General features: G+C 38.9%; 1 protein-coding gene across 2 annotated transcripts in view; it reads left to right on the top strand.

Moving 5' to 3' along the window:
- RAD50 (RAD50 double strand break repair protein) overlaps positions 1 to 17923 on the top strand; it is a 75046-nt gene that overhangs the window by 5486 nt on the left and 51637 nt on the right. For both annotated transcript variants that reach the window (XM_070415032.1, XM_070415033.1), the window contains exons 3-5: positions 8859 to 9010; positions 12475 to 12660; positions 12990 to 13194. In XM_070415032.1, the coding sequence (XP_070271133.1) occupies positions 8859 to 9010; positions 12475 to 12660; positions 12990 to 13194 (543 nt within the window). The remainder of the gene's footprint in view (positions 1 to 8858; positions 9011 to 12474; positions 12661 to 12989; positions 13195 to 17923) is intronic.

Genomic DNA, 17923 nt, shown 5'->3' with positions numbered 1-17923 from the left:
CTCTCCCTCCAAGGAGCATGCCCGTGCCATTCCCCTTGCCCCTCTTCTCCCCCCTGCTCCCCTGCATGTGTCCCCTAATCTCTAAGGGACTGCATGAGACTTGCAACCAGGGGAGCAATGGGCAGTAGAGCTCTTCTTAGGCTATCTCCTGAACTTGTCTCCAAAGCCCCCTGTTCTCTGACTTCCCAGTGAGCTAAGGCAGCCCAGCCTAGGCTCTCCTGTTGCTTCTATGGCCTTCCTTGTTTCACTCTTCTAAGTATATTTTTGCTGCGGTCAATAAATTTTATGCTTGCTTTTCTAAAAAAAAAAACAACCACAGAGAAAACAAGATAATATTCCGTGACTAAGCAGGGTTTATCTCAGGAATGCAAGTTTTGTTTGACATTTAAAAACCAATTTGTCACATTAACTAAATAAAGAAGAAAAATATAAGCACCAGTAGGTATAAAAACAGCATATAAGTTCAATATTTGTCCAGATAAAAACTCAGCACTGTCTTTTATTCATATATACATATATATATATATATATTTGATTTTTTACAGAGAGGAAGGGAGAGGGATAGAGACTTAGAAACATCGATGAGAGAGAAACATTGATCTACTGGGGACGTACCTGCAACCAAGGTACATGCCCTTGACTGGAATCGAACCTGGGACCTTTCAGTCCGTAGGCCGATGCTCTATCCACTGAGCCAAACCAGCTAGGGCATCTTTTATTCTTAAGTAATTCAAACCAAAAGCTAGTAGGTAAGGCAGAGAGAGGAAGGCATCAACAAAAAAATAGCTGTGGCAGCGTGGTTAAGAATTGGAGTCCAAGTGAGGAATGAATGAGTCCATCATTATATATAAAATTAAACTAAAATAGGTGGGGGGAGGATGAAGCCCTTAAGTAGAATCTTAAAATTATTTTCAATTACTGTTGACGTACAATATATTAGTTTCAGGTGTACAACATAGTGATTAGACATACAACTTACAAAGTGATTACCCTGGTAAGTCTAGTACCCATCTGGCACCATACATAGTTATTACAATATTATTGACTATATCCCCATGATATAGTCAATGATACTTCTTTGGCATGCTAAAGCTCTTAAAAGGCATCCAGTAAGAGGTGCACGTGGAGTTTGTTAAGGAAAAAGCAAAACAAAATCCTAACATAATTCATTTACATTCATTAAAAAATGTTCTCTATTCAGCTCAAGTGAGAATAATAATGAGTTGCTAAAATAATACGCAATTTGTATTTCTTAATTCCTTCCCATTTTTCACTCATCCCTCCAGCCCTCCTCCCATCTGGTGACTATCAGTTTTCTGTATCTATGAGCTTGTTTCTGTTTTGTTCGTTTATTTTGTTTGTTTTTTTTAGATTTCACATATAAATGAAATCATAAGGTATTTGTGGTTCTCTGACGTATTTCACTTAGCATAATACCCTCTAGGTCCATCCATGTTGTTGAAAAAGGTAAGATTTCATTCTCTTTTATGGCTGAGTAATACTCAATTTTTTTTTTTTTAGGAATCTCCATACTGTTTTCTATAGTGGCTGCACCAATTTACATTCCCACCAACAGTGCACGAGGGTCCTCTTTTCCACGTCCTTACCAACACTTGTTGCTTGTGATTTATTGATAACATACTTAGACAGGTGTGAGGTGATATCTTGGTTTTAGTTTACATTTCCCTGATGATTAGTGACGTTGAGCATCTTTTCATATGTCTAATGGCTGTCTGTATGTCATCTTTATAGAAATACTAGAGGCCCAGTGTATGAAATTCATGCATGGATAGGGTCCCTAGGCTTGGCCAGCGATCAGGGCCAATCAGGGCCTTCCGGCCGCTAGCTGGGGCCTTCCTTCCCCAGCTGCCAGCTGCTGGCTGCCAGCCGGGGCCTTCCTTCATTCTGTGCTGCCCCCGGGTGTTCAGCACACATAATAGCAAGTAATCGAACTCCCGGTTGAACTTGTGAGGGGACACTTTGCATATTAGCCTTTTATATATAGAGAATATAGCCTATATAATAAAGAGGTAGTATGCAAATTAACCCTCATGCCCTCACAAGATGGCTGCCTATGACCAGGCCTGCAGGGGGGTTAGTGAGGCACAACCAAACAACTGAACAAGCAGGCTGCATGGGGTGACCAGGCCGGCAGGGGGGTTAGTGAGGGACGACCAAATGACTGAACAAGCAGGCTGTGTGGGGCAACCAGCTGGCGAGGGGGGTGCGGGGGGGACGTGAGGGCTGACCAGGCCGGCGGGGAGGAGACTTGGGGGCAACCAGGCCATCGGGGGGGCAATTGGGGGCGATTAGGCTGGCAGGGGGGACACTTGAGGGCAATTAGGCTGGCAGGGGGGGCAGTGAGGAGTGACTAGGCTGGCGGGGGGAAGGTAGTTGGGGGCGACCAAGCTGGCAGAGTGGGGCAGTTAGGGGCAACCAGGCCAGCAGAGGGGGGTAGTTAGGAGCGACCAGGCTGGCAGGGTGGGCAGTAAGGGGTGACCAGGCCGGCAGGGAGGGGGCAGTTAGGTGTGACCAGGCAGGTGAGCAATTAGGAGCCAGTGGTCCAGGATTGTGAGAGGGATCCCGGATTGGAGAGGGTGCATTGCTGAGGGACACACACACCCCTCCCCTGTGCATGAATTTCGTGTACGGAGCCTCTAGTATATAAAGCATAAAAACAGACACATCGATCAATGGAACAGAATACTGAGCCCAGAAATAAACCCATGCTTATTTATATCTATTCATGTCCACTGCCCATTATTTGGTTTTTATTGCTGTTAAGGTATATGAATTTCTTATATATTTTGGATACTAACACTTTTTTGGATGTATTTTTGGAAAGTATCTTCTCCCATTCAGTAGGTTGTCTTTTTGTTTTATATTTGGCCCCTCTCTTTTTCTTTCTTTTCTTTAATCAATCATGAATTTATATATATATAATTGATTTCAGAGAGGAAGGGAGAAATAGAAACATCAATGGTGAGAGAGAATCATTGATCGGTTGCCTCCTGCATGCCCCCTAGTGAGGATCGAGCCTGCAACCCGGGCATGTGCCCTTGGCTGGAATTGAACCTGGGTCCTTTTAGTCTGCAGACTGACACTCTATCCACTGAGCCAAACCAGCCAGGGCTCTCTTTTTCTTGATGTGTCTGGCAAAAGGCTTATCAGTTTTGTTTATCTTTTCAAAGAACCAGCTCTTGGTTTCATTGATATTTGTATTTTTTTTTAGCCTCTATTTTGTTTATTTCTGCTCTGATCTTGTTTCCTTCTTCCTGCTCACTTGGGCTTTGTATTTCTAGTTCCTGCAGGTGTAAGGTTAGATTGTATATTTGTGATTTTTCTTATTTCTTGAGGTAGATCTGGATTGCTGTGAACTTCCTTCTTAGAACTGCTTTGGCTATGTCCCATAGATTTGAGGTCATTATGTTTTCATTTTCATTTATCTCAGGTGTCTTTTGATTTCTTCTTTGACCTCATTGTTAACAATTCATTGTTTAGTAACTTGTTATTTAGCCTCCATGTGTTTGTGTGTTTTCAGTTTTCTTCTTGTAAATGATTTCTAATTTCATGCTATTGTCATCGGAGAACATGGTTGGCATGATTTCAGTCTTAAATTTATTGAGATTTGTTTTGTGGCCTAACGTGTTCTATCTTGGAAAATATTCCATGTACACTTGAAAAGAATGTATAGTCTCCTGCTTTTAGGTGAAATGTTCTAAAAATATTAATTAAGCCCGTCTGGTCTAATGTGTCATTTTAAGCCACTCTTTCCTTATTGATTTTCTGTTTGGATGATCTATCAGTGGGGTGTTAAAGTCCCCTCCTCTTATTGTATTACTGGTAATTTCTTCCTTTATGTCCATCAATATTTGCTTTATATATTTAATTGTTCCTATGTTGGGTGCGTAAATGTTTACAAGAGTTATATCCTCTTGTTGGTTTGATCCCTTTATCATTATGAAATGTCCTTCTTTGTCTCTGGTTACTGCCTTTGTTTTAAAGTCTATTTTTTCTCTTACAAGTATTGCAACACAGTTTACTTTTTGTTTACATTTGCACAAAATATCTTTTTTCATCCCTTTACATTCTGTGTCTATCAAGCTGAAGTGGGTCTCTTTTAGACAGCATACGTATGTATGGTTCTTGGTTTATATTCATTCAGCCATTCTATGTCTTTTGATTAGAGCATTTAGTCCACTTATATTTAAAGTAATTGATAGATATGTAGTTATTGCCATTTTATTGTTTTTTGAATGTATTTTAGTTCCCTGTTCCTTTCTTATTTTCTTGCTATCTTCTCTTGTATGTTTATGACTTTCTATAGTGTTCTGTTTGGATTCCTTTCTCTTTATTTCTAGTGTATATCTTACAGATTTTCGGTTTGTGGTTAATATATGCTTCATATATACTAAGTTATATTCGTAGCAGTCTTTTTTAAGTTGATATTTGCTTAACTTCAAACATATTACAAAATCACTACAATTTTTGCTCATTGCTTCTACGTTTATGTTTTTGTCATTTTTTACTTTTGTGTCTGTGAGTATATCCCTTAATTGATTGTTATAATTACACATTATCTTCCTACTTTGCCTTTAACATTTTTTGTAATACTGGTGTAGTGGTGATGAACTCTTTTAGGTTTTTCTTGCCTGGGAAACTCTTTTATCTCATTTGATTCTAAATGATAGCCTTGCTGGGAAGAGTAATCTTGGTTGTATTTCCTTGCTTATCACCACTTTGAATATTTCTTGTCAATCCCTTCTGGCCTGCAAAGTTTCTGTTGAGAATTAGCTGATAGTTTTATGGGAGCTTCTTTGTATATAACTAATTGCTTTTCTCTTGCTACTTTTAAAATTCTTTTTCTTTAAACCTTTTGCATTTTAATTATGAATTCTTGGTGTGGACCAGTTTGGGTTCATCTTGTTTGGGACTCTCTGTGCTTCCTGGACTCATATGTCTATTTCCTTTGCTAGGTTAGGGAAGTTTTCTGTCATTATTTCTTCAGTAGTTTTCAATCTCTTGTTCTCTCTCTTCTTCTTTTGGTACCCCTATGATGCAAATGTTGGTATGCTTGATGTTGTCCCAGAGGTCACTTAAACTGTCCTCAGTTTTTAAAATTCTTTTTTTTTCTTTTTGCTGCTCTTATTGGGTATTTTTTGCTATCTTGCGTTGCAGATCATTGATTTGATCATCTGCTTCATGTAATTTGTTGTTGATTCTTTCTAGTGTATTTTTCATTTCAGCTATTGTAATCTTTATTTCCAACCGGTTCTTTTTTTATGTTTCCACCTCACTGAGTTCATCTAATCTTCCCCTAAGTTCGTTGAGCATCCATCACACAGTGTTTTCAACTTTGTGTCTGGTAGGTTGCTTGTCTCTATATCATGTAGTTGTTTTCTGGAGTTTTGTCCTGTTCTTTTATTTAGGACATGTTTCTTCATCTCCTCATTTTGGCTGCCTCCCCGCATTTATTTCTATGTATTAGGTAGATCTGCTGTGTCTCCCAGTCTTCACAGAATGACCTTATGTAGTACATGTTCTGTGGGTCCCAGAAGCCCAGTCTCTCTAATTACCTCAGCTGGGAGTTTTAGGGTTTTCCCTTGTATGAGTTGTGTGTGCCCTTCTGTTATAGTTGAGCTTTGATTGCTGTTGGCATGTCATAGATTTGGTTGACCCTCAGACTAACTGGCTTTGAGTACTGGCTGTGACTACAGTGAGTGAGCTGTTGTGTGGGAGCTGACCCTATGAAGAGGGAATCACGTTAGTGGGCTCTGGTGCCTGTTGAGTTTGCCCTTTTGGTATGTTGTTTGTGGAGCTGGTTGGGTGGTGCTTTTGGTGTAGATTAAAGCTGGCCACCCAGTATGTTGGTTCTGGAACCTTTTGGGAGAGGTTCCAGTGTAGGCCAAGGTCAATTGCCACTTGTGCTGGGCTTGAGGTCACCGGGTAGGAGCTACAAAGTGATCTGCAGTTGATTGCTGTTTGTGCAGGGCTTGGAGGCATTTGCGTGATGGCATGGTGCAAACTGAAGCCAGCTGCTACTTGCGCTGGGCTTGGGACCCTTTAATGGGTACCTTGATGTAAGCTGAAGCCAGTGCTAACTTGTGCCTGGCTATATAGCTGCTTAGTTGGAGCTACATTTTAAACTAAGAGTGGCCACCACTTATTCCAGGCTTGTGGCCACCTGATGGGAATTACAATGCAAGTGAAGACCAGTCACTGCTTATGCTGGGCTTAGGGCTGCTTGCAGGGCATCCTGAACTCAGCTGCTGCTTGTTTGGGGTTTGTGGGCCTTTGAGAGATTTTAGGAAGGTCCACAGGCCCTCAGCAGGCCCCCTGTGTGGAGCAGCCACTGCAGGCCTGGACTTGAGTGGGGTGGGGTCTTAGGGAATCACCAGGGAGGGCTAATGCCCACTTGTGCCCACTGGCTCAGTGAGAGGAGTGTTCAACAAAGGAATAGTGATGCCTATCAGCACTTCCTCAGGGAGAGCTGCCTGGACCCCTGCTCCTTCAGCCCTTGCTGTGAAACTAATTCCTCCCTGGATGTCCCTGGCACTTTTCAAGCTGCTGTCCCTTCTCTGGACCCCAGAACAAGTGAGGTTGTCAGTGAACAAGTTCATGCACAGGACCTTTAAGAAGACAACTTGAGTTTTAGCAGTCCTCTGGATCACTGTACTCAATCCCTGCTGGTTTTCACAACCAGGTATTATGGGGACTTCTTTTCCTGGCACTGGTGCCCCTGGTTGGGACCCATTGCTCCTCAGGGGGGACCTCTGCAGCCCAGCTCTTCCTCCTTATTTTTTTTTAAAATTATTATTATTTAAGGTATTACAAATAGTAGTACACGTGTCCTTTTTTTCCCCATTGACCTCCCCCCCGGCCTCCTCTACTCCCAGCACTTGCCCTCACGCCGCCCCCCAGTGTCTTGCATCGGTGGGTTGTGCTTATATGTATGCATACAAGTCCTTCGGTTGATTCCTTTTTGTGGAGGCCTGCTGGCTAGCACCTTCGGACGTTTTTTAAATATTGTCGGCTGGACCCAGAGCTCAGGCAGAGCCATGCCCTGGGGGCGGTCCTAGTCAAGAGGTTAGGATGCCACTCAGTCTGACTTTCCTGCCCAGGTGCTAAGGGCGATGGATCCTATTAACTCAAGACCCACCCAGATGTGATGTAACTTCCTGTTACCTCGAATATATATTAAATTTACTTCTGATGCTGCGCCTCTGTCTGCCCTCCCTCTGGCCACACCCGGTCCCAGCTTTCCCTCTATTTCTATCTCAGTCTCGTTTTATTCGTTTTTCCTTAAACCTCGTCGTGTTCTAATCATGATTCATCAACCCCCGAGTTCTCTCTCTCTCTCTCTGCGCTGGTCGCGGGAAGAGAGAACTCCCCCCAATACCTCCTGATTCTTAATCACTACACTTTGGATGTGAAACCTGCTGGTTCTGTGTCTCTGCTCCTTTTACCAGTCTTGACATGGCTTCTTTATGACCTTAGTTATAGGACTTCTGTTTAGCTGATCTTCATCTGGTTTTCAATGATGGTTGTTCTGTAACTTAGTTGTAATTTTAATGTGCTCATGGGAGTAGGTAGGCATAGCGTTTAGCTCTTCTACCATCTTTACTGGAAGTTCATAGAATCTTAACTAATAAATGTAGGAGAAATAATGGAACTAGGAAATTACTATTGGATAGCTATTTAGTAATCATTCAAGTAAAAAACATTCATTACTAGATGCTAAACCTCATGGAGGAAAGCTTGATAAATATATTTGTATGATCTTAATATATTTCTCCTCCAATACTTACTAAAAGCAAAGTAGAAAAAAATAAGTTTATGGTGGAGAAGCCTGACAGATACCGCTTTTATCAAGAAACTGGTGTTAACATCCCCAGTAATGAGAAATTGAAATCAAGTTTCATCTGATAAGATTCAATGAAAGGAACATATCATCATTTCTTTAATAATCCTGCCAAAGATGCATAATCTGGTTATAGTCATAAAGAAATATTAGACAAAGACAAATATGGGGAGACATTCTGTAATTTTCAAAATTATCAGGTATGCAAATCAAGGAAAAGCTGAGGAACTGTTCCAAACTGAAAGAAACCAGAGACATGATGTGCAATTCTGAACCGTGTAAATTAACAATGTGTAATTTTGAACTAGCTTTTTTGTTATAAAAGTCATATTGGAACAATTGGCAAAACTTGAATGGAATGTGAGGACTTTATGGTATAATATATCAATATCAATTTCCTGATTTTGATGATTGAAATGTTTCCTAGGAAATACTGGTAATGGGATAGCAGATGAGCAACTTATTCTCAAGTGGTTTGGGGGCAAATTATGTATACTATATTTCTACTTTTCTGTAACCTTGTAATTTTTAAAAAACTTTTAAAAAATGTTTTTGGTACTTAAAAACTGAAATTTATTTGAAAAATCACACACCTGAGTTTTTAAAAATACATATTTTTTATTGATTTCAGAGAGGAAGGGAGAGGGAGAGAGAAATAGAAACATCAATGGTGAGAGAGAATCATTGATTGGCTGCCTCCTGCATGCCCTCAACTGGGGATCAAGGCCGCAACCCGGGCATGTGCCCTTGGCCGGAATCGAACCTGGGACCACTCAGTCCTCAGGCAGACACTCTATCCACTGAGCCAAACCAGTTAGGGCACCTAATTTCTTAATGATGCTGAATAATATAGGGGAATATATAATTTTAATAAATCAAACAGTAAAATTAAATTCTTTTGTTCACTCATTTCCAGTAAAATTGCTTGTATTTTCCTTCAGAACTAGCATTCTAATGCTTATTAAGGTAACATTTTTTTTCTATTTTACCTTGAAAGGTTGCTCAAGAAACAGATGTTAGAGCCCAGATTCGTCTGCAGTTTCGTGATGTGAATGGAGAACTTGTAGCTGTGCAGAGATCTATGGTGTGTACTCAGAAAAGCAAAAAGACAGAATTTAAGACCCTGGAAGGAGTCATTACTAGAACAAAGTAGGTGTTTATTTTATATTTGATTATCCGTTCATTTTCTGTCTTTTAGTTTTTTTATGGCTTTTCCTACTACTTTGAGTTTATTTTAGGGGAGCATATTAATTTTTTAACAGACTATTTTTTAGGGCAATTTATAGGTTCTCAGCAAACTTGAGCAGAAAGTAGCCTGTATATTCCCTGCCTCTGCATATTCACAGGCTCACCCACTGTCACCATTTAATTTTTTTACTTGGTTACAATTTATCAGTTAAACAGAATGATCCCATTAAAGATTTCTTGATAATGTTCCATTCTTTTGAGTAATTTATGAACAGTTGCTGAATTGAAGATCCATAGTCACTCAAATATAGATTGAATGAAAAAATGGTAGTATCATGTAGGGATGGGTGAGATGAGAAGTAGACAAGTAGGAGAGAGTAATAATTTGTCCATTTCAACTGAGCAGGTGTCATCTTGCATTGAGTATGGATTTTGGAATTAGGCCACCCTGGATTTAAGGCTTTATCTTTGTTGAGCAAATTACTTAACTGTAACTTTACCCCCTTCCTTTTTCATTTATTTCTTATTTGTTAAACTAGTGAAATAATCCTTTTATTTAACCAGAAATGTGTAACATCTATTATGTGTTAGAGGTACTATACTAGCCACTAGCTTCTCAAGCAGGTTCTTTTTAGTGGCTTTTAAGCACATACCTTTGATTTCAGTCCACTCCAGTACTGTTTCCATCTTCCCCTTTACAGCCAATCTTCTCAAAAGAATTGTTGATACTTACTGTTTCCATTTCTTTACTTTCTCCTCACTCCTTCTCTAGCCCCTTCCTCTACTGAAACAGCTACAACTAAGGTCACTAATAACCTCTGTACTAATTAAGATAATGCTATGGTTATATAAAATAGACCTCACAGTGAGTGAGCCTGTTTTTTTCATTTGTAAAATTGGGGTTCAGTATCACTATACATATTAAAACAGATGTAAAGATTGTGCTAGTGCATATTAAATGCTTAATATGTATTAAGAGCTCATGTATTAGTTTTCTATGACTGCTGTAACAAACCACAAACTTAGCGGCTTCAAACGACAAAATTTATTTTTTAAAAAAATATTTTTATTGATTTCAGAGAGGAAGGGAGAGGGAGAGAGAGAGAAATATCACTGATGAGAGAGAACCATTGATCTGCTGCCTCCTGCATGCCCCATACTGGAGATGGAGCCTACAACCTGGACATGTGCCCTAACTGGGAATTGAACCATGACCTCCTGGTTCATAGGTCAGCACTCAACTACTGAGCCATGCTGGCCAGGCAAAACAACACAATTTATTATCTTGCAGTTCTGTGATTTAGAAGTTTGAATTGGGTCTCACTAATCTAAAACCAAGGTGTTGGCAAGGCTGTTTCTTTTTGGAGGCTCTAGGAACAGTCTGTTTCTTTGCTCTTTCCACCTTTTATTTTATTTATTTATTTTAAATATATTTTTATTGATTTCAGAGAGGAAAGGAGAGGGAAAGAGAGATAGAAACATCAATGATGAGACAGAACCACTGATTTGGCTGCCTCCTGCATGCCTTTTACTAGGGGTTGAGCCAGCATCCTGGGCATGTGCCCTGACCAGGAATCAAACCATGACCTCCTGGTTCAAAGGTCAGCGCTCAACCAGCGAGCCATGCCGGCTGGGCACTCTCCACCTTTTAGAGGCCACCCACATTCTTTGGTTCCTGGCACTCTTCCTCCATGTTCAAAGCTAGCAACAGTGGACAGAGTTTTCACATCGCATCACTCTGACTTCCTCTTCTGCCTCTCTCTCCCAAACTTAAGGACCCTCTCCTTACCTTGGCCCACCCGTACAATCCAGTATAAGCTATTTTAAAGTCAGATAAAGGGCAACTTCAATTTCATCTGCCTTCTTAATTCCCCTTTGCCTCATAAACTAACACATTCACAAATTCCAGGGATTGTAATATAGATCTCTTTAGAAGGCCATTGTTCTATGTACTACAACGCAATAAAAAGTAGATGTTAATCACTTCTTACTTGAACATGTTTTTAGATTTCCATGACATGCCGAAACACTGTTCCCTCTTCCTTTTCCTTAAAGCCAACTTCTACCCAGCCAATAAAAGTTGGAGCTGTACAGACTTAGTCCTAGATCCCCTTTCAGTTTTGCTCTATATTCTCTTCTTAGATGATCTCATTTGTACCTATTGCTCAATTTACTGTGTATTCATAGGTAACTCACAGATTTATGTCTCCAGGTCAGACCTCTGTTTTTAGACCGATGTACTTAACTGCCTCTCTAATTTTTCTACCAGTTGTTTCAAAGATGCCTCAGATTCAACTATACCAAGTTCATGATCCTTCCCCTGACTCCCCTTGAAAAACCTCTTACAGTTCTCTTACTCTCAGTGAATGACACCACTACCTATCTAGTGACACAAGCCGAGAACCTAAGTCTGTTTTGACATCTTCCTTGCCCTTCATATTCAGTCCATTATCAAGTTGTGTGGATTTAACCTGAATGTCTTTTTAGTCTTCTTCTTTCTATCTCTATGATGACCATTCCAGTTCAAGCTACCATTATCTTTTCCTGGTCTAATATGATAACTTCCTGCTCTGTGTCCATTCAATCCCCCTACAAAACAATTCTCACTTCATTCAGTGTAATATTTGAAACATACATAAGGGAATATATAAATGACAGGAAAGATCGACACTGCTTCTGCCTACCTCATCTAGTTGTTAACAGATACTGGACAGAAGATATGAAAGAAAATGGTAGATTTGTCCTTCTGCTGAAAGATACTGAGAGATCTCTTGGAATCCAAGGACAAGGATGCTCCTCGCTCTGGGTATACTGATCTCATTTAAGAGATCCCGAAGCAGTTCTCTTTATTGTATTGCTTTGGCAGTGTGACCCTAGAACTTGAGGTCTACTGATTAAGAATCCTCCCTGGATTTGCTAGATGGTACCACTAAGGTTTGTTTGCCTTTACTCTCCTTTTACCATGTGTCTGTTATTAAACAACCCCTTATCTAAACTACACAGTCTTTACATGTTTTTGTTTAAGGCACCTTTGCCTGTCTGCTCTGGATCATCATGTTTTGTTCTATTCTCTTAAGACCCTTATTTTCCTTATTTTTAAGTTCTAGGGATGGGAGGTAGTTTTTTTCTCTATGTATTGTCTATAGGTATTTTAAATGATTGTAATTAAAAATCCAAATATGTAAAAACATATTACATAAATTCTTACATCTTTTTTTGAACCACACAGTTTTATGTACTTCTTTTCTCAGTGAACTGCTGAATTATTTCAGAATACCTTTTAACATGAGGAAGCTATTGTAAAAGGGATGAATGAAGGGACTTTTTTTTTTTTTACAAGTATAACATAAAGGATTGATTTAAGCAATAGAATAGGTACAACTGGAGGTTAGTTTACATAAATTCTTTATTTTCATTTTCTATAGGCATGGTGAAAAGGTCAGTCTCAGCTCTAAGTGTGCAGAAATTGACCGAGAGATGATAAGTTCTCTTGGGGTTTCCAAGTCTGTGCTAAATAATGTCATTTTCTGTCATCAAGAAGATTCTAATTGGCCTTTAAGTGAAGGAAAGGCTTTGAAGCAAAAATTTGATGAGATTTTTTCAGCAACAAGGTTTGTAACATTTAATTAGACTTTGTAGGCCATTAAGTTATTGATATGATTGCAATTTGGATATGTCTTTCTTAAAACAGATAAAATTTTAAAAGCAAGAAAGTCATTAATTATTACTTCTCAGTAGCAACCAGTGGGCATATTTCCTTTCAGTTTTCTTTCTGTGCATGTTAACTACCTGATTGACAGTGTATATGTAACTTTTTCACTTACCATATGTCATAAGCATTTTCCAAGTTATTAAAAACTTTTCATGACTGCATAATATTTCATTGTATGAATATATTATCATTTACTTAGCCAGAAATTTTTATTTAATATCTTCATAGGTACATTAAGGCCTTGGAAACACTTAGGCAGGTACGTCAGACACAAGGTCAGAAAGTAAAAGAATGTCAAACAGAACTAAAATATCTGAAGCAAAATAAAGAAAAAGCTTGTGAGATCCGCGATCAGATTACTAGTAAGGAAGCCCAGTTAACATCTTCAAAAGAAATTGTCAAATCCTATGAGAATGAACTTGATCCACTGAAGGTAATTTGATTTCTTATATGCTAAGGAGAAAGTCACCTTTTACCATGGTAGCACTCACCCCTTATGACTCAGTGGTTCTCAACCTTCTGGTCCTTTAAATACAGTTCCTCATGTGTGACCCAACCATAAAATTATTTTCCTTGCTACTTCATAACTGTAATGTTGCTACTGTTATGAATCGTAACGTAAATATCTGATATGCAGGATGGTCTTAGGCGACCCCTGTGAAAGGGTCGTTCGACTACCAAAGGGGTCACGAACCACAGGTTGAGAACCGCTGCATGTACTTTATTTTGTTATGAATTTGAATGATACATATATTTCTTGAAATATGTACAGTACATAATACTTGATAATGGTAATAAATTACTATGTTACTGTTTTATGTATTTACTACATTGTACTTTTTATCATTTTAGGGTGTACTCTTTTTACTTATAAAAAAATTTTTGCTATAGAACAGTATGCCTTGTTAACACCGGCAGTAGCTTCATACAACTCTTGTTCAACGTGTCTCTTGTGCTTGATTTAATCTCATGTTATTTTGTTCAGCATGTCTCCTACGTGTACAGAATCTACTGCTAATGTTGCTGGTAAGAGGTCACATTGAGGGATTGACCTGGAAATGAAATTAAAAGTAATTAAGGACTATACAGGTGGAAAATCAGTGATATTCATTGCTCTTCAGTCAGGCATGTCCCATTCTACCATAGCACAAGTCTTAAAGAACAAGAGCACAGTGATGAAAACTATTAAAGGATCTGCTTCATTGAAGGCAAGGAGACTAACAAAAATTAACCCCTAGAGTGCCGGAGAACACAATCGCGCTCCTCCTGTCTTTCGCCAAAAGTGCCGGGAGCGCTATCGCGCTTCTCTTGCAGTGTCCAGTTCTAAGTCTGCTTTTATTAGTGATGATGATATTGCTAAATATGTCAATTCTTGCTGCAAAGATGACGATTTTGTGGCAGATAATGAATATGTAACTTCATTTACTTGCGATTCATAATTTTTTTCCTAAACTGCTGTAAAATCAGCAAAAATGCCTTGGCAATTTTAGCATAGTTCCTAGGATATTGGTTGGCACTCAAGGGGTTAAAGAGGGGGCCTACATCAGACATGATCTGAATTGGAAACCAGATACAGAAGTGTATTCTTCTCAGCACCTTGATGATCACAGCCAAAGCAAAAGGATTGTGATGTTAAAAGAAAAGGCTGGACCCTACTATCATGCTGATTTTACTGCTAGCTGTGGGCGGTTTAAACTATTCAAAAATAGTTATTCATTCCATGATGTGAGAGTGAGTGGTGAGTCTGCGAGTGCTGATGTGAAAGCAGTTGAAGAATTTTTGGAAACTCTAGAGAAGTTGATTTTGGAGGAAAATTACTTGCCAGAGCAAATATTCAATATGGATGAAACCTTTCTATTCTGGAAACAGATGCCTGGAAGGACTTTTATCCATAAGAAGGCCAAGTCAATGCCAGGTTTCCAGGCTTTTAAGGACAGAATAATAGTCTCATTTTGAGACAGTATATCAGGAGCAAATTGAAACTCTTTGGATCTGGCACAGTGAAAACCCAAGGGCCTACAAGCATATCAGAGAACACAAACTGCTAGTGTATTGCAGGAGTTACAAGAAGTCATGGATGACCCAGCTGCTCTTTCAAAATGCCCTCGTGAATTGCCGTGCCCACAAAATGGAGAAGTAGTATTTGGAAAATAACGTAGACCTATCAAGATTCTGCTTATTGATGATAGTGTTCTTGCACATCCTCCTTTCATTGGTGATCTTCATTCCAGTATCAAAGTGGTGTTTTTCCTCCAAATACCACCTGTTTGATCTAACCAATGTATCAAGGAATTGTAGCTTTTAAGACCTTCTTCCTGAGGGGGACCTTTGCCCAGGCTATTGCTGCAGCTGAGAAGACACTGATGCAATTCTGGGAAAATTAGGAACCTTGCTGGAGCCTGGGGTGATGTCACTAAGGAGTGTATGAATCGCATCTGGAAGAAGACACTTAAAGGGTTCATCCATGACTTCTAAGAAGTTGCCAGGATAAGGAGGTTACAAAAATCAACAAGACTGTGGTTGAGATAGCAAACAACTTTAACGTGGATAATGGAAGAGCTCTTAGAGGTGGTTCTGGAGAAACTGACTAATGAGGAGTTGTTAGAACTGGAATAGGAACACATAGAAGAAGAGGCAAGAAAAAAGGAAACTTCAGGAGAAGAAAAAGAAGAACCCCCGCCCCCCAAGAATATTTTTAGTGAAGCCTTTAGCAGAAGCTTTTGCAGATTTCAACTGGCTCCTTAAAAAGTCTAATAACATGGACCCCAACACCGAAAGGTTTTCATTAATAGAGAGGAATATTCATGGTGCATTATCTGCTTACAAGCAAATCTGTGATGAAACCAAGCAAACCACCATGAACATATTTCTGAAAAGAGTGACACCTACTTAAGAAGATCCTCAGGCAGGTCCTTTAGGTTATCCCAGAAGAAGGGATTGCTATCATAGGTGATGACAGCTCCATGTGTGTTATTGCCTCTCAAGACCTTCCATTGGGATGAGATGTGGAAGTGGAAGACAGTGATATTAGCCTAGGCCAGTGGTCAGCAAACTATGGCTCGCGAGCCACATGCGACTCTTTGGCCCCTTGGGTGTGGCTCTTCCACAAAATACCGACCTGCGCATGGGCCACAAAGTTTCAGTCGCACTGTACGTGTGCGCCCGCATGTGGTGTTTTTTGGTATTTTGTGGAAGAGCCACACACAAGGGGCCAAAGAGCCTCATGTGGCTCGCGAGCCGCAGTTTGCCAACCACGGGCCTAGGCTAATATGTGTGTTTGTGTTTTAGGTTTTAACAATAACAACAAAAAAGGTTGAAAAAGTAAAAAAAAGTTAAAAGTTTGTATTTTAAGCTAAGTATTATCACAAAAGAATCAAAGAGTTAAAAAAAAAAAGGTTACAAAGTAAAAAAGGTTATAGTAAGCTAAAGTTAACTTGAAGAAAGAAAAATATTTTTAAATTATTTTTGTATAGGTTAAATGTACAGTGTTTACGAAGTGTACAGTAATGTGATAGGTCTTCACATTTACTCACCACTCATTCACTTACTCACCCAGAGCAACTTCCAGTCCTGCAAGCTCCATTCATGGCAAGTGGGTATATGTGGACCGATCCAATTCAAACACATGTTGTTCAAGAGTCAACTGTACTGTACCTTTTCTGTGTTTAGATATACAAATACTGTTGGGTTACGGTTGCCTTCAATATTCAGTATAGTCATATGCTATATAGGTTTTTAGCTTAGGAGCAATAGGCTATACCCTAGAGCAGTGATGGTGAACCTATGACACGCGTGTCAGAGGTGACATGAGAACTCATTTTTTTGGTTGATTTTTCTTTGTTAAATGGCATTTAAATATATAAAATAAATATCAAAAATATAAGTCTTTGTTTTACTATCGTTACAAATATCAAAAAATTTCTATATGTGACACGGCACCAGAGTTAAGTTAGGGTTTTTCAAAATGCTGACACGCCGAGCTCAAAAGGTTCGCCATCACTGCCCTAGAGCCTAGGTATGTAGTAGGTTATGCCACCTAGTTTTGTGCAAGTGTACTCTGTGATATTTGCACAGTGACAAAATCACTTAATGCATTTGTCAGAACGTATCTCCCTTGTTAAGAGAAAATATTTGCAAGCTATGTATCTGACAAGGGACTTGTATCTGGAACATAAAAATAACACATAACTCAATAATAAATGAATAATAGTTTGAAAATGGGCAAAGACTCTGAATAGATAGTTCTTCGAAGTAGATATGTGTCCAATGAACATATGAAAAGATGCTTGACAACAGTATTCATCAGGAAATGCAAATTAAAACCACAGTGAGATGCCACTTCATACTTAGTGAAATGAGTATAAATAAAAAAATAAGTGTTGGTGAGGATGTGACGAAATTGGAGCTCTTATACATGCTGGTGTGAATGTAAAATGGTGCAGCCACTTTAGAAAATAGTTCAGCAAGTTCCTCAAAATGTTGAACATGAATTCTCATATAACCTCAAAGGAAATTAAAACGTAAATCTGCATAAAAACTTGTGTAGGAATGTTCATAGCAGTATTATGCATAATAGTAAAAAATGAAAACTCAGATGTCATAAATACCTGATCAATAAAATATGGCATATCCATATATTGGATTATTATTTAGCCATAAAAAGAAATGAAGTTCTCATACATGCTAAGTGAAAGAAGCCAATCACAAAAGACCACATATTGTATGATTCCATTTATTTAAAATGGTCAGAATTGGCAAATTGATAGAGATAGAAAATAGATTAGTGATTGCCATGGGTAGGTGGTAGAGAGGAATGAATAGTGACTGCTAATGAATACAGGGTTTCTGTTTAGAAATTGAAAATGTCCTAAGAATAGAGTATGGTGATGGTTGTACAACTCTGAATACACTAAAAAACGTTGAATTGCACACTTTAAATGGATGAGTTGTAGGGTATGTAAATTATATCCCAATAGGGCTGTTTAAAAAGTGATATAAATCTTTAATTAATAAGATTTAATATAAATCTGTTGTAAGGTGTCCAGGGAAGAAGCATGGCTGAGCTGGGCCTTAAAGAATGGGAAAATTATATCAACAGATTGGAAGGCATTTTATGTATGTTTGTATTTATTCTGCATTTTTTTTCTTTAAAAGTAATCTAT

The sequence above is a fragment of the Myotis yumanensis genome, unplaced genomic scaffold, assembly GCF_028538775.1.
Source record: "Myotis yumanensis isolate MYYU_CA2020_CCGP unplaced genomic scaffold, mMyoYum1.0.hap1 SCAF_5, whole genome shotgun sequence".
NCBI classification, from domain to species: domain Eukaryota; kingdom Metazoa; phylum Chordata; class Mammalia; order Chiroptera; family Vespertilionidae; genus Myotis; species Myotis yumanensis.
The sequence above is the reverse complement of the archived record's forward strand: the minus strand, read 5'-3'. Positions and strand labels throughout refer to the sequence as shown.